This window comes from Symsagittifera roscoffensis, chromosome 6, assembly GCF_963678635.1.
Source record: "Symsagittifera roscoffensis chromosome 6, txSymRosc1.1, whole genome shotgun sequence".
NCBI lineage: Eukaryota > Metazoa > Xenacoelomorpha > Acoela > Convolutidae > Symsagittifera > Symsagittifera roscoffensis.
This window is the reverse complement of record NC_087067.1, coordinates 31,343,423-31,368,618: the sequence shown is the minus strand read 5'-3', so window position 1 is coordinate 31,368,618 and position 25,196 is coordinate 31,343,423. Positions and strand designations below refer to the sequence as shown.

General features: G+C 35.6%; 3 protein-coding genes across 5 annotated transcripts in view; all 3 read right to left on the bottom strand.

The window, feature by feature from the left end:
• Positions 1–25,196, bottom strand: part of LOC134848911 (protein SET-like) — a 229,324-nt gene that overhangs the window by 83,897 nt on the left and 120,231 nt on the right. The gene's annotated exons all lie outside the window — the stretch shown is intronic.
• Positions 1–25,196, bottom strand: part of LOC134848909 (beta-catenin-like protein 1) — a 183,865-nt gene that overhangs the window by 118,030 nt on the left and 40,639 nt on the right. The gene's annotated exons all lie outside the window — the stretch shown is intronic.
• On the bottom strand, positions 1,142–4,926 carry LOC134847857 (phospholipid phosphatase 1-like). Its single transcript, XM_063865092.1, has 2 exons — positions 3,771–4,926; positions 1,142–1,370 (listed from the first exon to the last, which is right to left on the bottom strand). Exons 1-2 carry the CDS (start codon positions 4,627–4,629, stop codon positions 1,285–1,287), a joined length of 945 nt encoding a protein of 314 aa, XP_063721162.1. The 5' UTR covers positions 4,630–4,926; the 3' UTR covers positions 1,142–1,284.

The following is a 25,196-nucleotide window of genomic DNA, read 5'->3' as shown; positions in this document are numbered from 1 at the left end:
ACTATATTGCATGATTTTCATAAAAGTGATTTTCAAAAAAGTGGGATGATTTTCATAAAAAATTTCAAATTTTTTTTTCATTTTATTTTATTTCATATAATGTTTTTATGTTATTACTGCTGCTCCATAAACCTTCGAAAGCAGTCGGAACATTCAGGGCTTCGGCCTGATACGAGCAGTCTTGTTTATTTTGTGTTCGCCAGGAAAAGAAAAGAACTTTCCAAATTTCTGTTGATAACTTTTATTGGAACATCTCAGTTGCTGTGAAGATACATAACTCTTTACGGATTGCACAACTACAAATATTAGGTTTCAGCAGATGTCGCTTTTAGCGGATACAAGTTGACATATATGCCAGAAGAAAATAGGTCTCATTTCCACTCCCCAACCTTACAAGTTTTCTTATATTTTAGTAGTTGTACGTGTTATTATGACTAAATACGTGATGTTACGATGTTAAGTATGAAAATAAATCTGTTCACAATTGTTAGTTTGTTCACTGCGCCAAGTTTCATTGCAGTCTGACAAAAATGCCACAGAATAAAAAAATTACTTGTGTTAAGTGCGGCATAGAACCTCCAAACATCAGATTAGTTATTATAGCAAGTGCCACTGAGTGAGCACTTAGTTTTTGAGTTAATTTGGAAAAAAAGTAGCCAAACTACAACAGTACTCTTACTAGTGTAAAATAAAAACGAAAAAAATCCCTTTAGTAATCGTATAAAACAATTAGTATCTTTATTGGCGTAAATAGCTCCAGTCGAGGTTTTGTTCGCTCTTGGCTCATTGATTTATAAGTGCTTGCTCTTGGCTCACTTTAAGGTTTGATATATATTCGGTGATAGCTTTTTCAGCAGACCGTTTTTTTAAAACCGATCTTTTCGTCTGCTCAAAATTATCAACAAGGCAGAAAGCTAACTTCAAACGCGGTGTTCATAATGAGTGGTACTGTGCGTGTGGATCAGTGTTTGTCACTAATTTTGCTTTTATTTTTTGAAAATTGATTTTAGATGGTATCCGAGACAAGTGTCTTAACTGGGAACCTCAGCCGCCGACTAAGCGTCTTGGTACGTCAGTCAATTCAATTATGCGTCAGCTTCTTTAAGCTGGTCTGCTAGATTGTGCAAGATTGGTTTGAAAAAGGTCAGTCCCCCATTGAATTGACCATTTGGTGATATCAATACATTATAAGCAACAAAAAATATCATGATATCTTTTAGAAATGATTAAAGCCAAGTTTATATGGCAACTGCTCATCCGATTAGCTGAGTAGAGACCCTTCACTCAAGTTTCCGATGAAGCCACAGATGGAGATGAGCTCATTTGTGTGTCAAGTCTATCGCTCCCAACTCTAGATTTGACGCTGCTTCCTAAAATATATCATAAGAAGTTATTTGCAGTTCAGCTTTTTTCTCCTATTGCGGCTCCTAGCTCGCTCAAAATTAGACTGAAAAGCAAAAGTCTTAAACCAACTTTTGTCGACACTGCGAACAGAAGCTGTCCGAAACTTTGAAATATCGATCGATTCACAGCTTAAAAGAAATCATTTAAGTTTATTTCTCGACCCAATCTGATGAATATTTGTGGCACCTGATTTTGCATGATAAAAAAATTAGAGAGAATTTTCACAGGTCTGAAGATGTAATCGATTGATGCGTTCTTTTACTACGCAAGGAAAGCTCTTAAAATCCACCTTTGAAACTTAAATCAATCAGGTTAGTTTTTTGCGCCCCTTGCGTTTTTGCTTTGAAGCCCGTAATTTGCCCGAAAAGCCCGTAAAAAGAGATGGCTTAAACTCACACAGCTCAATTTTTATATTTTAACCCTCATTGGATATCTTGATGCCATGTTGTCTCAATATCCTGTTATCTTATTTACCTAGCATCTTTCTGACTGTCTAAACAATCTGCAAAGCAAAAAGATAACAACAACAGCGGAATGGAATTAAAGTAACTTCCCAAATGGCATAAAAATGGAAACTTTTCCCAAATGGCATAAATTTGAAGTGTTCATTGTAATTTAAACGTTTTCTATCAATTTCTATTTCTATCATTTTGACAGGAACGAAAGCATGTGAACAAGATTTGGAATTAATTGCTTCCAAACAAATGCTTATGCTTCTTGCTTTTGATAAAAAGTTCTACAAGTTTTTCACGATAAAAGGTCAAAAAACATTTGAATTGACAATTTGACTAATTTTCTCACATTGTTCACGAAAAAATTGTTCTCGATTTTTCCAAAGCAACTGTTGCATGAAATTTATGCCATTTGGGAATTTTTTCATTTTTATGCCATTTGGGAATTATGCCATTTGAGACGTAATCGAATTAAAGATATGTCTTTTGACAAGTTTTTGCGAAGTATGATTTATCGTAAAGCGTTTTTAGCATTTTCTTTTTTATCAAAAGATTGGAAAAAGGCTATTTTCTGAATTCGAGGACTTGAAAAATTTAACATTCAGAAAGGTAGGTTTCCAGGGAAACTACATGACAAAAAGGCTGCGGAAAATTCCATTCTTAATAAAGAAAAAAACTAGGCTAGGACTTTGGTGTTATATCAACTGAAGCTGAATTTGGTCAGTCAGGGGTAAAAATCCCGTCAGACGACAAGTGCTAACTCAGATCAAGTCACAACATATGATTATTGCGTTGACGGGGGATTAAAAACTCGATCTGTCTCCCTAAAAGCAAACGCCTAACGCGCATACTAAGTTAAGGTACTTTTATTGATTCCACTAAAAAAAGAAACTTAACAACGCGATCACTTACATGTATATTGGACACATGTTTGAAATTTCTTTCCTAATTTCATAACTTGAGATTTGATCACTTGGACAAAATAAGTAAGCAGACTCGTAAGTGCCTCTTATTATGTCATTTCCGAGAGGCACTAGAGCATAGTGGTAAGGCGTTCACTTTGAAATAGTCAGATCGTGTATTCGATCCCATGCCATGGCAATGATAGTGTGTGAGGACAAGCTCTCACTTGACCTCTAGCTTCAGATCTATCACAGCCTGACCAATTTCGGCTGCAATAGTGGTACCACGTGAAAATTCTAGACGCAAAAAAAAACGGCCTTGAGTCGCAAAAAAAGAGCTTCGCTCAACAAAATAACACAGTCTGGAATGTGGGGAGATAATGCAAATGGACTAAACTTCGACAGGACTGTTAAGGCCTACTGATAACTCCTCTGCAATTCACAGGAACCAAACTATTATAATTTTATTTTTAGAGATTTTGTTATTGGCAGAAAAATTATAACACATAGTATTTATTTTGGTAGTTATAATCAATTAATTTTGGTAGTTATAATCAATTATATTTGTCAAAAATCAACAAAATAATCCGTTATAATCGATTGTTTACGTCTAAACTTGGCTGCGTGTTGAAATTTCTAGGTAATAATATGAGTCAATTTTGTAATGCGTTTGAGTTAACTTGATTAGGGGAAAAAGCAACATGCATGATGATGACTAGAATGCAAAAAAATTCACACTTGATCACTTGTCTTTAAAAATAAGAAAAAGTGTTTCTGGCAAGAAGGACAATAACTTCTACGAAAAATCATTTCTTTTCACGGGACTAAGAAAAAATTATAAAATAGCAAAAAAAAATTGGGGCAATTCCTTACGCTAATGATGTTGCAAGATTTGCTGTTTGAACTTCTAAAAAATACTTCCTAGCAACCAATGAGAATAGTTTTAGCTGTGTTGCAGTTTTGAAGTTTCCTCTCCCACTTTCCAAGCCTCGAGAAGAAACATTAAATCTACCTGCACTAAGTAGTTGCCGTCTTTTAACTTTCAACGGCGAACACCTCCAGATGATGTAAGCTGTTGTAGATCCGATCAGAGCGCCAGTCAAGACATCCCAGGCATGGTGCCAGTAGTCTCTGACTCGGGTGAGGGCCACCCACCAGGCCAGAATGAAGTAGCCGAACTGGACTGTAATACAGAACACCTTGAAGCACTCACTAATCGGTATCCGCTGAGATCTGATGTACAAAATGGCAGAAACAGCTCCATAGAATATAAACGAGGAGTGTCCGGAAGGAAAGGACATTCGTGCTTCTTTCACGTGGTCTTCATCTGCGTCCAGGCATTTCGGCTGTATGTAGTTAGTGGAATAGGTTATATTATTGCACAATGCGTAGTACTTGTTTATATTAGGGTAGCATACTGCAATGAAATGAGGTCGCAACTCTCCGATGGTTTTCTTGGTCATCAGAAGAATAGTCTGTTCAACTAGGGCTCCACAACCCATAAATAACACACATTGCACCGTGATCAAAAAGTACTTCTGAATGACTGGTGATCTCAAGGCAGTGAAAAAAGAGACACCTTCGGACCGAGTGCAAAAATAGCAAATATTGAAGGAATCGATTAGAATAATAGCTGACGCGGCCATACATACGGACACAACTGCGCACACAAAAGTACTGACACTTTGATGTGGGATGTAAGGCTTCGTAATGAAGTCATCGTCGCAGTAGAAGCCTCGCTCTGTCAACGGAATTGCTAAGGCTATCGCTGCGAAAATTGAGCTGATAATCAAGATAGACATTAGAACATAGAAACTTTTGAGAAACTCCAATTTTCTTTTTCCTCTGATAATCGAGCTTTCACTATCCATTTTCTCGCTTGAAGAACGATGAGTATTAATTCTGACTATTTTTACTGCTACTAATAACAAGCTCTCGATTCTGTGATGCAAGATCAATTGTTTGAACTTCTACTAGAAAACTTATAGCGACAGCAGAACAAACAATGAATGGGCAAAATGTTCACATTGAGATAAACTTGTTTGAGGTCAAGGCCACCTCGTTTGCATATTTACTAAAATGAGCCAACTGTGAATCTCTGGTCAGGAACTTGATCCACATAAAAACAGGAAGCTTTATTGTTTCAAGAATAATACTATCATTCCCGCGACAAGCCATTGTTGTTGGTAAATTTAGAACTAGCTTATCTCACACCAAATCTGTAAGTTGGTATATGCAGAAAATTCAAACGAAGTCACTTCATCTGCTCAGTCAAGGAAAGATGAACGCAAAATCAGCTCCTTTCAAGTTGCTACCAAATTTTCTCCAGCCCTTTAACTTCTGAACAAATTAAAAGAATAAACGAATCTCTGAGATATTTTTTTTTGCCTTAAAAGTAGACATTGAAGCACAAAAATTAGCTTAAGAAAAATTGAAGTGCCTATACATCTTAAACTACATTCCAGGTCTCTAGTCATACTCCCACTGAGGCACCACTACGTTAAAAATAAAGCCCAAGACGAACTTGAAAAAAATATGATTTTTTTGACAATTTAACGAATAAATTGCTATTGAAGTACGAAAAAACAAAGATCTCAAAAAATCGCTGGTTGTGAATATTCATTTACACAGTCAAAATAAACCGTTACTTGCAATGAAGGATTAAAAGCACAATACAGCAATACTGAATCGGAAAACATGAATTGGAATTTTTTCTCAGAAAATGATTTTTGTTTAAATGGGCAAGTGTCCCAAGAAAAACAGCCAAACAAAGGATCTCTTAGAATCACATAACTGAAATGAGCGCATTTTTTGATCAAATCAAAGGATGATTAAACAAAAACAGAACCAAACCGCTAATTTAAAAATTTCCACTTGGAAATTTCAATTAAAAAAATTGTTAATTAGTTTTCAATGAGGAAAAATTATCCCCGTATTATGCAAGCCTGGCGACAATGCCTATATATAGGCCGATAAAACGATGAAAAAGATATACGAGATCGGCCATTGCTTAAACATGTACTGTTATACATAAATAAAACGTCGAAAAACGTTGCTCGCAAATGCAAAATTATAATAGAAAAATTTGAGTCAACATTCATCCCTTTCTTGCGGCTGGAAGGAAAAAGAGAATACAACATTCTCCACAGAGGCGAGGCGGAGCTTTTAATGTTTTTATATCACTAACATAAAATGAAAACAAAAAGCCGAAAAAGAAAAATTTCAAAAAAACAAAGTCATATAAACTTTCATGTATCTCGGTATAAGATCATTCCAGGAAAACATGCGAGATTCAGCAACAGCGGATCAAAAATTACAAAAAGAAACAAAGCTGACAATCTTTGAGCAAACACAAGTTCAGCTGAAAAAAGCATGATTTTATTTTAAAAAATGATTGAAGTCCCACCTTAAACAACAGTGCACATAGTTGCTTTTGCAACTACAATTAAAAATTTTACAAGACAAGAAAATTCATTGATGTGACAACTAAGCCAACAATCTTTGAGCTGAAACCACTTGAACCGAACCAAAAATGATTTTTTTAAAAATCTTTCAAGTCTCTTTAAAACTAGAATGAACAGCACCTGCACTTGCAATGAGGCAACTATGTTTGTGAGGCAACTAATCAACTAAATCAATGATGAGGCAACTAAGCCGACCAGCTTTGAGCAGAAACCAACTGAACCGGAAAAAAACGATGTTATGAAAGTTTTTAAAAAAACCTTTCAAGTCCTCCTTGAAAATAGAAAAAAAAAACATTTGCACTTGAAACTACAGGAAAACTATCTACAGCACAAACAAAATCCGTTGTGGCAATTTAGCCGACAAAACCAGAGCAAACAAACAAAAAACCAACAATTCATTTTTCTCGGAATTTTTTTTCGATTTCGTTGATACTAAAAAAAAACAAGATCCGGCCACGACTCGAGCCCCACATCTTAGGGTGCAAACAAAAGCAACTGTTTTACCTCCAGGCCATGGAAGAAGCAACCTGGAACATGTTTAGATGAGTATTGAAGAGAAGATAAGAAGAGAAAGTGAAAGAAGTGATTCAACTGATTTTGTTAAACTAGTTGTTAACCCGAAAAAAGTTTATATTCCAGTTTGATAACGCTTACTTATCGCAAGCGTAAACAAAATTGGAATGTGGAAAAAATTTCTTCAACTAATCATCAGCTTCAAAACAAGCAATTTTCGAAGGAACTTTTGCTTGTAAAAATTGCTCAAATGACGAGAAAATAGCCAGACTAAGGGAATTGAGGCAAAAAATACGCAGACACGGAAAATCGGACTCTGCGATGCTTGATGTCACTAGTGGAGTACCGAAACGGATTTTGGGCTGATTGCGAATTTCAAGCTATCATGGTTAGAAAATGCGAAAAGACGAGCAACAAAGTCCCTATATTTCTTGAAAAGAACTCTATCATCCAAAACGAGCATCAAAGCAAAACTTAATAGCAATACTGGGTCTGTGGTACCTATCATTACATACGTCGATACATCGAAAAAGTTCATTCGAGGTCTATGTCTTGGATCTACGATTATGACGGAACGTATATTTCGAAATAAACGAAATCTAGCCTGCTCCTTATGTATCTATATATAGAGATCGTTTTGGATGATAGTGTTCTTTTCGAGAAATATAGGGACTTTGTTGCTCGTCTTTTCGCATTTTCTAACCATGATAGCTTGAAATTCGCAATCAGCCTAAAATCCATTTCAGCCCAAAAATTGAATACTATATATATATATATACTTAGCGACACTTCGCTGCTCTGGAAGGTTATCTAAGGAAAAGACGACATTGAACCAAAAAACTACGTGACGTGGAATTAAAATCAGACAAGATAAGGCAGTAGTCAGTTTACAGGCTGTGCAAAAGTGACGAAAACTTCTGGAAGCGATAAGTACTGCTGTACAATATTTGATCTCAAAAAATTGATTTTAAGGACGAGGCAAACCTCAAACAGAATCTAACTCGACTTCCTTGGAATTTTGAGGATAAGCAATAAAATGAACTTGTGCCCTCGCCTAAAATTTGTGGTCCTACGCTTGAGTTTTACCTCTGCGCCAAATTATCAGAAGCAGTCTTTGAGTTTGAAAAAATTAAGAACCAAGTTGAAACAGGCTGCTTACGTGTTTATTTGCAAGAAAAAAAGCTTTTACCGGTCTAGTACCCAGTTTTAAAAGTCAAAGTCTGTTACAGAGTTGCAAAACTCTTGCGAGTGGCTAAGGTAAATGAATTAAATTTTAAAATGGGAAAAAAGGGCAAATATTGCGATTAAAAATTGAGCAAGGAGAAATTGTTGATAATTTGACAAGCCATAACAAGTTACGCTGAAAACTTATTCAGCTAATTCTACAAGCACAATTGCAAATGTTGGTTATAAGATTTCTTCGTTTAATTTTGAACCAACTATCCGTAGGGCAAACTATCTGGCTGTTTGATTCATCCAAGAGCTTTATTTGCTGGCTGCCTGATACAACCTACGAATAAAGTAGAATAAGCCAAGACGTCAAGTAACGTTATTAAAGCAAGTGAATTTTGTTTGGCGGGCAGAGTGCAAACTCGGTAGTTTTGGAGGTTTCTTTTCTTTTGTCTTTACAAAGAGGAGCTTCGTCTCTCTTAAATTACTAGTTCTTGAAGTTTTAATGGTGACATTGATATTTTACAATAAATGGCTGATTCAAGATAAATAGCTGGATCGCTTTTGGTTATACTTCGAACAGTATTTATAATTTTTTTCAAAAGCCAGATTTTTGGCAAAAGAAGAGTAGCATCTTATTGTAAGATAACACCGCTTTAATTAACAACTGACATCACAAAAAAAAAATGCAAAATTTTGCGAACAATGACCACTACCTAACCCTTTTGACATTAAGTTTTGTTGCAGGGCAAAAATTCATAATACTACATTTATAGACTCTCGTCGTTTGTCTTTGAGACCTTGCTGAATTTTCATTTTCGGATTTTAACTTCCATTTTTTTTTATTTTAGTCCATAATTTAACCGTATTTTAAAATTCAAGTCTGGTACTGCTTTACGCTTATGCCAAAAAACCGTTTTTTTGCCTGCGGACCTTGCTTCGAGTATTGTAGAGAGAGATGACTTAATAGCCCCACCCAATTCATGATTCAACTTTTACACCAGATTAAATTTTAGCAACAATAAAACTGCGATCCGCGAGCTGGTTAAGGATTTTCTGGACAAAACGAACAAAATTGAACTCTTATCTCTCAAATTGGGCTGAATAAGTAAAAAAAAAAAGAGTCTGAAAGGTATTTTGCAAAATTTGAAACCCAATTTTACCATTATTCAGATAATTATTGAGCAAATAATATCGAAGTGAGACTCTGAGGTAGTCAAACCAATTTTAAGCAGGGTACAGCCTCATCAATTTGATTTTCAAAATACCTTAAGATTTTCATTAAACAACATATTTTAGTATGATAGCAAAAAACTCAATATATATCTATACTATAATTTATTCAAATGCGTGTGACAGCTATCTCCCCATAAATAAGTTTTTTTTTCAATTTTGCATGTTTAAGGAAGGAATTTTTGCACGTTTAAGCTATATCGTATATAGCAATGCATAAGAACTTGATCGATCTTCTAGTATACGAGCACTAGGCCTATTGAATGACCCGATTGTATGGCTGTAGCAATGATGCCGGCATGGGAGGTACGGAGGGCAGCGAAGTGTACTGTATTTATTGTAAATGTCCGATTTCATCCATCTACACATGATGTAACAAGCGTTTTTCGCTTTAGCACGTTTGAAGTTAGTTAACCTATAGTACCGTGCTTCAAGATTGTCCCAGAGGATGCAAAATTGGCCTGCAAATGTAAAAACTTTTAGGTACCGATATATGCCGTTTTTCATGTTTGTTTTAATTGTTTCTTTTTTAATCGCAGATTGAAAACCCATGACAAAAAACTGAAAACCCAGCACTATAAACGGGTTCTGTCAGAACACTCTCATGAATTACAAATCTTGCCTCCAAACAAGTCTGCTCAAATCCTTTTAGTTTTCGAGATGACGTTTTTTGAAATTTTGTTTACAATCTTGGATTTGAAACACTTAACAAAATTTGAAAATCCGAATCCCATAACTGATTGATTCTCTCAAAGGCTGACAAGTGTCTCCAAAAACTACTGCTCAATGTTTTTGTAGCTCGTGAAATGGTGTTTTTTATGATTTTCCAAAGTTAAACCTTACAACTCAAATATTGAAACTTTCGAGCCTATGGCAGGTCGAAAAAGTTTTGGACCCACCATAGCAAAACTTTGGCGGGTCTTTTCTACTCAAGTTTCGAAAATTTCGACCCCATGGTGGTGTGATGCGAAGTTAGTCACATAATTGCAGATGTGGTCTCTAAACTTATTAGCTCAGATCTTTTGAACGGTCTCAGATCCAATCAACCACCCATACACCCAACAAGCTATCCATCCATTTAGCTATCCTCCCAACTAGCAACCCATCGATCAACCCATTAACCCATCGATGAAGCCTTTTATTCATCAAGCGATACATCCATCCACCTAGACATCAGGCCAGTCATTCAATATTCGGCCCATCGCTTTGGCCATCCATCCATTCAGCCACTCATTATCGTAGCGAACAAGCTATCCAACCAGGCATCATTCATTCCATCAAGCCAATCATTTATGAATCGACAAATCTATCTAGACATGCATTCAGGGAGCCATAAAGTCATCCGTCCAGCGATTCATCAAGGGATCCATCTTTCTAGCCATCCAACACTCCAACCATCCTTTAAACTATCCATCCATAGATTCAGCCATCGATCGATCCATCCGTTCATCTAGCAATCCATCCAACCAGTCCTTCATCAAGCGATACATCTATCCACCTAGACATCAGGCCAGTCATTCAACTTTCGGCTCATCGCTTTAGCCATCCATCCACTCATTCTCGTAGCGAACAAGCTATCAATCTATCCAACCAGGCATCATTCATTCCATCAAGCCAATCATTCATGAATCGGCAAATCCATCTAGCCATGCATTCAGGGAGTCATTAAGTCATCCGTCCAGCGATTCATCAAGATATTCATTCATCAAGCGATCCATCTTTCTAGCCATGCAACACTCCAACCATTTTTCTAAACTATCCATCCATACATTCATCTAGCAATCCATCCAACCAGCCCTTCATCCAACGAGACATCCATCCATCCAACTAGCCATCTATCCATTCTTTTAGCTAGCCTTCTATCTAGCTATCCAACCAACCAGTCATCCACGGAACCAGCCATTCATCCAACCAATCATATATCAATTCAGCCACAACAAGCAATCCATCACTCCAACCAGTCATCTATCAATTCAGCCACAACTCAAACAATCCATCACTCCAACCAGTCATCCATTCAACCAGCCAACTATTCGTTCATTTATGTTGCCATCCATGCATCAATTTCACTTCTCTCTAGTCCCTCTATTTTCATTGATCCACCCAACTAGCCATCCATCGAGCCAACATAAATCTCGCAATCGATTGATCAATCCAACTAGCTATCAATTCTTCTTGCAATCCCGTCCATTCGAAAAAATTTTAGCCATCAAAAATTGTCGAAAATGGATGGTCCTAATTTTAAGTTGTTTGTTCAAAAAAAAACAATTAAAAGACGAAACACTGATATTTTTGCCGTGATAAAAAGCTTGCACTCGCCGTTCAATACTAATAAAAACAAAAAACTAACAAGAATAGCCGGTTACTGCGCAAGTAGCACAGAAAGTTCCAACACCATTCCTACAAAAACGATTAAAAAAGGTTTTTCTTTTTTCCCCTTCATACAAATGTCAATTTGTGTGTAAAACGTTAGTGATTTAGGTATGATTCTTTTTTAAACAAAAAATTTATTATTTTTTTAAAAACTTCTTATGACCGAGAACGCGCTCGCTAGAAGAAGCTACCAAAATCAGTTTTCTTTTCAGTAAAATCAATTTTTTCTAGCCTAAATGACCAATTTTGATTAAAAAACGTAACTCGCTTGCTTTATTACCTAGAAATTCAACTCAAACTGAAAAGTCTACAACACAGAAGACACTTCGGGAAGTGAAAATGGGTAAGCAAATCCAGTATACCGAACAAATGCCTATTTTTTTCAATTTTCCTCAAATTTTAAAATCCGAATGAAAAATATATATCACTTCAATTTTCTTGGATTTTCAAGAATCTAAAAATAAAACTCAAATTGACAAAGCTGGTAGTTTTTCCACTCTGAAGTTAGAACTCTTTGGAAATTGAACATAAAGCGCGCTTTTATTCAATTAGAGCACTTCAGCATGTAGGCTTGGAAAAAATTCAAACTATTGAAGTCAAACAGCCAAAATTTAAAACCGTCAATTTAATAGAATTCTTTCACAAACGTTAATTTAATTTCGATAAGTGAACAGTGCTGATTTAAATTAACCGGACAAAACGAGCTAAACTTCAAAATTAAAACGCGTTTTTCTCAAATTGGGTTGTTAAGGTGAAAACTTATGAAGACAAAACTTGCTTAAAATTTAAGATGGATTAATATGCTGTAATTTGTTTTGCAGAATTCGGTCCCAAAATTTTACCCCAAAACTGGGTCATTTTGGCTTTTCTTAGTTAATCAAAAATTAAGCCAAAAAATACCCAGTCGATCACAGACATAATTATATCAAAGTGAGCTCCTTACGTAGCCCAACAAATTTTAAGCAGGGCAAATTCTCCAAAACAAATTTGCAAATTGTTTTTAAATAAATAGTTGGTATTTTTTATAGTAAAAACGACCTTTTTTGTCTATCAAACAAAAATAAATTAACTTATACAATGTTTTGGAGAATATATCCTTCTTAAAATTTGTTGGGCTACGTAAGGAGCTCACTTTGATATAATTATATCTGTGATCGACTGGGTATTTTTTGGCTTAATTTTTGAGAAAAGCTAAAATGACTAAGAAAAGCTAAAATGACCCATTTTTGGGGTAAAATTTTGGGCCCGAATTCTGCAAAACAAATTACAGCATATTAATCCTGCTTAAATTTTAAGCAAGTTTTGTCTTCATAAGTTTTCACCTAAACTCAACCCAATTTGAGAAAAACTCGTTTTAAATTTCAAGTTTAACGCGTTTTGTCCGGTTAATTTAAATCAGCACTGTACTTCCTGGCTTTTAATTTCAACATGTATAGTTTCTGACTTTTATTTTAGCGAGTAGTTTCGGTCAATTTTTACGTTAAATTTCAAAAGCTGCAATTGGCACAAAAGATGCCTTGATCAATGCATAAACCAGCATTCACGCTCAATCAACATACATCAACAATCCTTCCCTGAGTTCCATTCCAAAATGAAAAGATACTTAAATTAATAGCAATTAAACATATTTCGTTATGTTATATTTTAATGTTGAAGTTGAAACGTTGTTGCTGATACATAATGCAGGATGTCAAATATGAAAGTCGGGAAGACGACCAGTTTAATTTAAATCGATTTGTTGAAATATACACAGAGGCGAAGCTGAGCTTCGCACCACTTGCGGTAGAAATACAATTGTTATGAAAATTTTTGCCATTAAAAATTGCAACACAAGCCCAAAGTATTAGGATTGAAACTGCCTGCACCATTATAGACTCTACAAGAGCTTGGGAAGGCTATACAAACACCAAGTTTTCAAAAAAAGTCCTTTCTGCGGAACTTAGAAGACAATAATAAAAATTAGCCAAAACTATCTAATTGCAAGAAAAACATTTCTTAGCTGGAATCGAACACCCGGGTTTTGTCGTTTCAAGCATGGGGGTTCCAGCAACTTGGCATACAGCTGAATCATCGAGCTACGGGAACTAAGCCGACAAAATAAACAGACGAACGATAATCCGAAAAAGCAAAAAACTCTAATAGTTTGTAAAAAAGGACCCGGCCGGATTTGAACCGCAAATCTTTGCCACCTCGAGCTAATTTTTACCTCGAGGCCAGATGGTTGATTGGATTTGAATTTATAATAACCAAGACGTAACAAAGCCGAAAAAACCTGAGCTGAAACACTTCATGCCGAAAAGAAATTCAGAAAAACTTATAAAAAATGTCAAGTCTTTTTTCTCATCACAGCACACACACGCACATTTTTTTCCAGACGTAACGACGCAATAAGAGGCCACTAAACCAACATTAATAAGGTCGAAACTTAATAAGCCGATAAAAAGACGAAAAAAGTAGTGAAATTTTAACAAATCGAGCGGGTTGAATTACAAGCAATGTGAGAAGCAAATTTCGATTCGGCCGGATTTTTAAAATGCTAAAAACAACTGCAGTTAAAATTATTTACAGCGAAAGTAAACGATTCATTGGTTGGCAACTAAGCCGACAAAACATGAGCAGACAAATAAAAGGCCGAAATTTTTTTTAGAACCGGAACAATTACCGTTTGAAAAAAAAACTGGTCCTGGTCAGAATCGAACCCAAGATCTTTGCCGTTCCAGGCGAAGGGTGCAGGAGACACTCTAGATTTTGAATCAATTATGATCCAAGGTACCACCAGTTTAATGAGTCCAATGAGCCCTGTGGACCAAATTAATTGTGGGAAAAATTCTAGTTCCCAATTGCAATACCCTTGCTATCGCCAAGGGTAATAAACAAGAATATTGAAATCAAATCCTAAAAAGTATTAACTTAGCTGAGCGTAAACAAATATTAGGACTTTTTTTGGAAAAATACTTGAACACAATTTTCTGTGAAATTACCTTGATGCCTGCACTGAATGAAAAAACACAGCTAACACAGTTGAAAAACTCTAATGAACTCAGGGTTACCAAAAATTTCTGGACCGTGATTTGCCGTCAATGCAACAATTGAATTTGAAATTAACTTAAAAAGAAAACAAAAATCAAGCCGTCAAACCACATATGTGAGCATGAAAACCTTTCGACACTTGTTCCTGATAAAAAAACTAGCTTCAAAGCAAACTGACCTCATTCATTGGCACTTGAAATAAAAGCGAATCGATACTCAACAAAGATAACATCTAGACTTATCGTGAAAACAAAAAATCCGAAAGCAGAGTTCTCTGCCAATCAATTCTTTCTTAAGTAGTCTGAATGAAAAATTAGAACTCTTAAGTAGTCTGAATGAATAATTTGATAGAGCTGTGGAAATTTAGGAAAAAATTTATTCTTTTTGAAACAAAAAAAACAACAAGTAAATTGACCATTGTATTGCCACGATAAATAATAAACGGCATAAGGTTCATTGAAAGTTATTTTTGATGAGGAGTCTTTGTCCTCGGATAAAATAGGCATTCAAAACAAACCCTATGGAAGTTTTATTACGAACCAAGCGCGTAACTTTACATCCATCAATTATTTTCACAGATTTTACGTCATCGATTTTTTGCGTCATTCCCCGTCTTCCAGAAGCAGGATCAAAAGGACGGTCGCCAAAAGACGGGGGCTCTAATTCCCTTGGTACAGGCGACTGCCTTCGAATGTCTGCTAGTCTTTCCTTTTCTCTTTCTCTCATTTGTCGAGAGTAGTAATCTTCTGTCTTCGGCGAGAAAGTATCTTCTCGTCGCCATTTTAGTCCATGACTCAGTTCGCTCATCGCGTGTTCTCCAGGATGGACTACTCATTCGTTTGTTAATAGCCATGGGAGACGGTGATCGACTTCTTGCTTGCGGCCTACCTCTGTGGTTGAAAAAGTAATCATCTCTTGGGGCATCCAAATTTACGGCCGCAGAGGAGTCATATCTTCTTCCCATTTTTTTTTCAAAATGAGATGATGCTTCATTAGAATATCGAGATCTGTGATCGATATGCTTTTCCGGCTCGGTTTGCACATATTTAGAAGCTTTTTTAGAACGGTCGCTCAAATTCAGTTGTGGAATTCTGCCTTCTTCAACTTCGATGAGGTAAGAAAGTACTCTTTTCAACGTAGCCTTTTCCTCGTTGTTGAGCTCTCTGGCTTTTGACTCAGTGAGTCTGTATTTCAAAAACGCTTGAAACAAAGCACGCGATATTTTCATTGCCGCCAGTCCGTCTTTCTCATTGATGATCCGGTACTTCGTTATATCTGCTAATAATGAACTTATACCTTTAAACTCAGGTTCCAAAGATATTTCGACAGCACCCGATTTGGACTGAAAAGTGCCGTCATTCATAGCTCAATATCTTAAAATTAGACAATTAAGGCGGACGAGGCCAAATAAACTAGACTAAGCTCAACCAATAAGTCTAAACCTAATAATTTTTTAAATAGTTAGACGATTTTTGCAAAATGGTATATTTTGTGGGTTCCCTAACTGTCTGAAATCATCACTGGAGCAACGAAAAAAGCCAAGATTTGCCCGAATATCTACAGGTCCATCATTGAATCCCTATTCGAAGTATCCCCTCAAGATAGTTCAAATCTTTAGAAGAAGTGGTGTGCCCCAACAACAAAGTGTCGAGTCATCTGGTACGACAATATCAACAACACTGACGAAACATCGAAGTAACTTCTTCCACAAAACACGAAAGTACTACCCCCAAACTCCAGGTAAACTAGAAAGAATTTTCAAACTTGAACATCAAAATTTTTGTACATCGAAAACCAAATTCAAGCCATCGCATACACAAGTAGAGGTACTCCAGACATCTCAAGATGAACTTATAACTTTAACCTCAGATTCCAGTGATATTTCGACCGCACCCGATTTGGACTGCAAAATCCTCTATTTTTTTAAACTTTTTTAAATTGTTTTTTTATAATCAGAAGAAGAAAGTATTATTTTGAGGTTCCAGTCAGGAGTCCCTTCATCACATTATTCAGTCAAAATCCTGGGAATTTTCTAGATATGGAAGAGGAAAGTAAAATGTGGACAGACGTACAGAGAGTCACATGGTTGGGAATCACGTCAACCAGATTGAAAAAACTAACACCTTCACAGAATAAACCGGAGTTGAAAATGACTGAAAAAGACTGACCTGATATGAGGCTACGAGTCTATCATATACTTATATAAAGCTGCGCTTTTGTTCCTTTGCGAACAATGACCACTACCTAACCCTTTTGACATTAAGTTTTGTTGCAGGGCAAAAATTCATAATACTACATTTATAGACTCTCGTCGTTTGTCTTTGAGAACTTACTGAATTTTCATTTTCGGATTTTAACTTCCATTTTTTTTATTTTAGTCCATAATTTAACCGTATTTTAAAATTCAAGTCTGGTACTGCTTTACGCTTATGCCAAAAAACCGTTTTTTTGCCTGCGGACCTTGCTTCGAGTATTGTAGAGAGAGATGACTTAATAGCCCCACCCAATTCATGATTCAACTCTTACACCAGATCAAATTTTAGCAACAATAAAGCTGCGATCCGCGAGCTGGTTAAGAATTTTCTGGACAAAACGAACAAAAATAGAAAAATTGAACGCTTATCTCTCAAATTGGGCTGAATAAGTAAAAAAAAAAGAGTCTGAAAGGTATTTTGCATAATTTGAAACCCAATTTTACCATTATTCAGATAATTATTGAGCAAATAATATCGAAGTGAGACTGAGGTAGTCAAACCAATTTTAAGCAGGGTACAGCCTCATCAATTCGATTTTCAAAATACCTTAAGATTTTCATTAAACAACATATTTTCGTATGATAGCAAAAAAACTCAATATATATCTATACTATAATTTATTCAAATGCGTGTGACAACTATCTCCCCATAAATAAGTTTTTCTTTCAATTTTGCATGTTTAAGGAAGGAATTTTTGCACGTTTAAGCTATATCGTATATAGCAATGCATAAGAACTTGATCGATCTTCTAGTTTACGAACACTAGGCCTATTGAATGACCCGATTGTATGGCTGTAGCAATGATGCCGGCATGGGAGGTACGGAGGGCAGCGAAGTGTACTGTATTTATTGTAAATGTCCGATTTCATCCATCTACACATGCTGTAACAAGCGTTTTTCGCTTTAGCAAGTGTGAAGTTAGTTAACCTATAGTACCGTGCTTCATGATTGTCCCAGAGGATGCAAAATTGGCCTGCAAATGTAAAAACTTTTAGGTACCGATATATGCCGTTTTTCATGTTTGTTTTAATTGTTTCTTTTTTAATCGCAGATTGAAAACCCATGACAAAAATTTGAAAACCCAACAATATAGTCCGGTTCTGTCAGAATACTCTCAAGAATTACAAATCTTGCCTCCAAACAAGTCTGCTCAAATCCTTTTAGTTTTCGAGATGACGTTTTTTGAAATTTTGTTTAAAATCGTAGATTTGAAACACTTGACAAAATTTGAAAATCCGAACCCCATAACTGATGGATTCTCTCAAAGGTTGACAAGTGTCTCCAAAAACGACTGCTCAATGTCTTTGTAGCTCGTGATAAGGTATTTTTTATGATTTTCCAAACTGAGACCTTACAACTCAAATATTGAAACTTTCGAGCCTATGTCAGGTCGAAAAAATTTTGGACCCACCATAGCAAAACTTTGGCGGGTCTTTTCTATTCAAGTTTCGAAAATTTCGACCCCATGGTGGTGTGATGCGAAGTTAGTCACATAATTGCAGATGTGGTCTCTAAACTTATTAGCTCAGATCTTTTGAACGGTCTCAGATCCAATCAACCACCCATACACCCAACAAGCCATCCATCCATTTAGCTATCCTCCCAACTAGCAACCCATCGATCAACCCATTAACCCATCGATGAAGCCTTTTATTCATCAAGCGATACATCCATCCACCTAGACATCAGGCCAGTCATTCAATATTCGGCCCATCGCTTTAGCCATCCATCCATCCAGCCACTCATTATCGTAGCGAACAAGCTATCCAACCAGGCATCATTCATTCCATCAAGCCAATCATTTATGAATCGGCAAATCTATCTAGACATGCATTCAGGGAGCCATAAAGTCATCCGTCCAGCGATTCATCAAGGGATCCATCTTTCTAGCCATCCAACACTCCAACCATCCTTTAAACTATCCATCCATAGATTCAGCCATCGATCGATCCATCCGTTCATCTAGCAATCCATCCAACGAGTCCTTCATCAAGCGATACATCTATCCACCTAGACATCAGGCCAGTCATTCAATTTTCGGCTCATCGCTTTAGCCATCCATCCATCCAGCCACTCATTCTCGTAGCGAACAAGCTATCAATCTATCCAACCAGGCATCATTCATTCCATCAAGCCAATCATTCATGAATCGGCAAATCCATCTAGCCATGCATTCAGGGAGTCATAAAGTCATCCGTCCAGCGATTCATCAAGATATTCATTCATCAAGCGATCCATCTTTCTAGCCATGCAACACTCCAACCATTTTCTAAACTATCCATCCATACATTCATCTAGCAATCCATCCAACCAGCCCTTCATCCAACGAGACATCCATCCATCCAACTAGCCATCTATCCATTCTTTTAGCCAGCCTTCTATCTAGCTATCCAACCAACCAGTCATCCACGGAACCAGCCATTCATCCAACCAATCATATATCAATTCAGCCACAACAAGCAATCCATCACTCCAACCAGTCATCTATCAATTCAGCCACAACTCAAACAATCCATCACTCCAACCAGTCATCCATTCAACCAGCAAACTATTCGTTCATTTATGTTGCCATCCATGCATCAATTTCACTTCTCTCTAGTCCCTCTATTTTCATTGATCCACCCAACTAGCCATCCATCGAGCCAACATAAATCTCGCAATCGATTGATCAATCCAACTAGCTATCAATTCTTCTTGCAATCCCGTCCATTCGAAAAAATTTTAGCCATCAAAAATTGTCGAAAATGGATGGTCCTAATTTTACGTTGTTTGTTCAAAAATACAATTAAAAGACAAAACATTGATATTTCTGCCGTGATAAAAAGCTTTTGCCGTTCAATACTAATAAAAACAAAAAACTAACAAGGATAGCCGGTTACTGCGCAAGTAGCACAGAAAGTTCCAACACCATTCTTACAAAAACGACAAAAAAAGGTTTTTCTTTTTTACCCTTCATACAAATGTCAATTTGTGTGTAAAACGTTAGTGATTTAGGCATGATTCTTTTTTAAACAAAAAACTTAGAAGCTAGAAAATCTACCAAAATCAGTTTTCTTTTCAGTAAAATCAAGTTTTTCTAGCCTAAATGACCAATTTTGATTAAAAAAACGTTACTCGCTTGCTTTATTACCTAGAAATTCAACTCAAACTGAAAAGTCTACAACACAAAAGACACTTGGGGAAGTGAAAATGGGTAAGCAAATCCAGTATACCGAACAAATGGCTATTTTTTTCAATTTCCCTCAAATTTTAAATTCCGAATGAAAAATATATATCACTTCAATTTTCTTGGATTTTCAAGAATCTAAAAATAAAACTCAAATTGACAAAGCTGGTAGTTTTTCCGCTCTGAAGTTAGAACTCTTTGGAAATTGAACACAAAGCGCAATTTTATTCAATTAGAGCACTTCAGCATTTAGGCTTGGAAAAAATTCAAACTGCCAAAATTTGAAGTCAAACAGCCAAAATTTAAAACCGTCATTTTAATAGAATTCTTTCACAAATGTTAATTTAATTTCGATAAGTGTACAGTGCTGATTTATATTAACCGGACAAAACGAGCTAAACTTCAAATTTAAAACGTGTTTTTCTCAAATTGGGTTGTGTTAAGGTGAAAACTTATGAAGACAAAACTTGCTTAAAATTTAAGCAGGATTAATATGCTGTAATTTATTTTGCAGAATTCGGGCCCAAAATTTTACCCCAAAAATGGGTCATTTTGGCTTTTCTTAGTTAATCAAAAATTAAGCCAAAAAATACCCAGTCGATCACAGACATAACTATATCAAAGTGAGCTCCTTACGTAGCCCAACAAATTTTAAAAAGGGCATCTTCTCCAAAAAAAATTGCAAATTGTTTAAAAATTGTTTTTAAATAAATAGTTGGTATTTTTTATAGTAAAAACGACCTTTTTTGTCTATCAAACAAAAATAAATAAACTTATACAATGTTTTGGAGAATATATCCTTCTTAAAATTTGTTGGGCTACGTAAGGAGCTCACTTTAATATAATTATATCTGTGATCGACTGGGTATTTTTTGGCGTAATTTTTGATTAACTAAAAAAAGCAAAAATGACCCATTTTTGGGGTAAAATTTTGGGCCCGAATTTTGCAAAACAAATTACACCATATTATCCCAGCTATAATTTTAAGCAAGTTTTGTCTTCATAAGTTTTCACCTAAACTCAACCCAATTTGAGAAAAACTCGTTTTAAATTTCAAGTTTAACGCGTTTTGTCCGGTTAATTTAAATCACCACTGTACTTCCTGGCTTTTAATTTCAACATGTACAGTTTCTGACTTTTAATTTTAGCGAGTAGTTTCCTTCAATTTTTACGTTAAATTTCAAAAGCTACAATTGGCACGAAAGATGCCTTGATCAATGCATAAACCAGCATTCACGCTCAATCAACATACATCAACAATCCTTCCCTGAGTTCCATTCCAAAATGAAAAGATACTTAAATTAATAGCAATTAAACATATTTCGTTATGATATATTTTAATGTTGAAGTTGAAACGTTTTTGCTGATACATAATGCAGGATGTCAAATATGAAAGTCGGGAAGACAACCAGTTTAATTTAAATCGATTTGTTGAAATATGCACAGAGGCGAAGCTGAGCTTCGCACCACTTGCGGTAGAAATACAATTGTTATGAAAATTTTGCCAATAAAAATTGCAACACAAGCCCAAAGTATAAGGAACGAAACTGCCTGCACCATTATAGACTTAACAAGAGCTTGGGAAGGCTATACAAACACCAAGTTTTCAAAAAAAGTCTTTTCTGCGGAACTTCGAAGACAATAATAAAAATTAGCCAAAACTATCTATTTGCAAGAAAATTAATTCTTAAGTGGAATCGAACACCAGGGTTTTGTCGTTTCAAGCATGGGGGTTTCAGCAACTTGGCATAAAGCTGAATCATCGAGCTACGGGAACTAAGCCGACAGAATAAACAGACGGACGATAATCCGAAAGCAAAAAAACTCTTTATAGTTTGTAAAAAAGGACCCGGCCGGATTTGAACCGCAAATCTTTGCCACCTCGAGCTAATTTTTACCTCGAGGCCAGATGGTTGATTGGATTTGAATTTATAATAACCAAGACGTAACAAAGCCGAAAAAACCTGAGCTGAAACACTCCATGCCGAAAAGAAATTCTGAAAAACTTATAAAAAATGTCAAGTCTTTTTTCTCGTCACAGCACACACACGCACATTTTTTCCAGACGTATCGACGCAATAGGAGGCCACATAATCGACAATAATTAGGTCAAAACTTAATAAGCCGATAAAAAGACGAAAAAAATAGTGAAAATTTAACAAATCGAGCGGGTTGAATTACAAGCAATGTGAGAAGCAAATTTCGATTCGGCCGGATTTTTAAAATGCTAAAAACAACTCCAGTTCAAATTATTTACAGCGAAAGTAAACGATTCTTTGGATAAACTATTGAAGTCAAACAGCCAAAATTTAAAACCGTCAATTTAATAGAATTCTTTCACAAATGTTAATTTAATTTCGATAAGTGTACAGTGCTGATTTAAATTAACCGGACAAAACGAACGAGCTAAACTTCAAATTTAAAACATGTTTTTCTCAAATTAGGTTGTGTTAAGGTGAAAACTTATGAAGACAAAACTTGCTTAAAATATAAGCAGGATTAATACGCTGTAATTTGTTTTGCATAATTCGGGCCCAAAATTTTACCCCAAAAATGGGTCATTTTGACTTTTCTTAGTTAATCAAAAATTAAGCCAAAAAATACCAAGTCGATCACAGACATAATTATATCAAAGTGAGCTCCTTACGTAGCCCAACAAATTTTAAACAGGGCATATTCTCCAAAAAAACTTGCAAACTGTTTAAAAATTGTTTTTAAATAAAGAGTTGGTATTTTTTATAGTAGAAACGACCTTTTTTGTCTAAAACAAAAAAAAATAAATTAATTTATACAATGTTTTGGAGAAAATATCCTCCTTAAAATTTGTTGGGCTACGTAAGGAACTCACTTTAATATAATTATATCTGTGATCGACTGGGTATTTTTTGGCTCAATTTTTGATTAACTAAAAAAAGCCAAAATGACCCATTTTTGGGGTAAAATTTTGGGCCCGAATTTTGCAAAACAAATTACACCATATTATCCCAGCTATAATTGTAAGCAAATTTTGTCTTCATAAGTTTTCACCTAAACTCAACCCAATTTGAGAAAAACTCGTTTTAAATTTCAAGTTTAACGCGTTTTGTCCGGTTAATTTAAATCACCACTGTACTTCCTGGCTTTTAATTTCAACATGTATAGTTTCTGACTTTTAATTTTAGCGAGTAGTTTCCGTCAATTTTTACGTTAAATTTCAAAAGCTGCAATTGGCACAAAAGATGCCTTGATCAATGCATAAACCAGCATTCACGCTCAATCAACATACATCAAGAATCCTTCCCTGAGTTCCATTCCAAAATGAAAAGATACTTAAGCTAATAGCAATTAAACATATTTCGTTATGTTACATTTTAATGTTGAAGTTGAAACGTTTTTGCTGATACATAATGCAGGATGTCAAATATGAAAGTCGGGAAGACGACCAGTTTAATTTAAATCGATTTGTTGAAATATACACAGAGGCGAAGCTGAGCTTCGCACCACTTGCGGTAGAAATACAATTGTTATGAAAATTATTGCCAATAAAAATTGCAGCACAAGCCCAAAGTATTAGGATTGAAACTGCCTGCACCATTATAGACTCTACAAGAGCTTGGGAAGGCTATAAAAACAAAAAGTTTTCAAAAAAAGTCCTTTCTGCGGAACTTAGAAGACAATAATAAAAATTAGCCAAAACTATCTATTTGCAAGAAAAACAATTCTTAGCTGGAATCGAACATCCGGGTTTTGTCGTTTCAAGCATGGGGGTTTCAGCAACTTGGCATACAGCTGAATCATCGAGCTACGGGAACTAAGCCGACAAAATAAACAGACGAACGATAATCCGAAAAAGCAAAAAAACTCTTATAGTTTGTAAAAAAGGACCCGGCCGGATTTGAACCGCAAATCTTTGCCACCTCGAGCTAATTTTTACCTCGAGGCCAGATGGTTGATTGGATTTGAATTTATAATAACCAAGACGTAACAAAGCCGAAAAAACCTGAGCTGAAACACTCCATGCCGAAAAGAAATTCAGAAAAACTTATAAAAAATGTCAAGTCTTTTTTCTCGTCACAGCACACACACGCACATTTTTTTCCAGACGTAACGACGCAATAAGAGGCCACTAAACCGACATTAATTAGGTCGAAACTTAATAAGCCGATAAAAAGACGAAAAAATAGTGAAATTTTAACAAATCGAGCGGGTTGAATTACAAGCAATGTGAGAAGCAAATTTCGATTCGGCCGGATTTTTAAAATGCTAAAAACAACTCCAGATCAAATTATTTACAGCGAAAGTAAACGATTCTTTGGTTGGCAACTAAGCCGACAAAACATGAGCAGACAAATAATAGGCCGAAATTTTTTTAGAACCGGAACAATTACCGTTTGAAAAAAAAAACTGGTCCTGGTCAGAATCGAACCCAAGATCTTTGCCGTTCCAGGCGAAGGGTGCAGGAGACACTCTAGATTTTGAATCAATTATGATATAAGGTACCACCAGTTTAATGAGTCCAATGAGCCCTGTGGACCAAGTTAATTGTGGGAAAAATTCTAGTTCCCAATTGCAATACCCTTGCTATCGCAAGGGTAATAAACAAGAATATTGAAATCAAATCCTAAAAAGTATTAACTTAGCTGAGCGTAAACAAATATTAGGACTTTTTTTGGAAAAATACTTGAACACAATTTTCTGTGAAATTACCTTGATGCCTGCACTGAATGAAAAAACACAGCTAACACAGTTGAAAAACTCTAATGAACTCAGGGTTACCAAAAATTTCTGGACCGTGATTTGCCGTCAATGCAACAATTGAATTTGAAATTAACTTAAAAAGAAAACAAAAATCAAGCCGTCAAACCACATATGTGAGCATGAAAACCTTTCGACACTTGTTCCTGATAAAAAACTAGCTTCAAAGCAAATTGACCTCATTCATTGGCACTTGAAATAAAAGTGAATCGGTACTCAACAAAGATAACTTCTAGATTTATCGTGAAAACAAAAAATCCGAAAGCAGAGTTCTCTGCCATTCAATTCTTTCTTAAGTAGTCTGAATGAAAAAGTAGAACTCTTAAGTAGTCTGAATGGATAATTTGATAGAGCTGTGGAAATTTAGGAAAAAATTTATTCATTTTGAAACAAAAAAAAACAACAAGTAAATTGATCATTGTATTGCCACGATAAATAATAAACGGCATAAGGTTCATTGAAAGTTATTTTTGATGAGGAGTCTTTGTCCTCTGATAAAA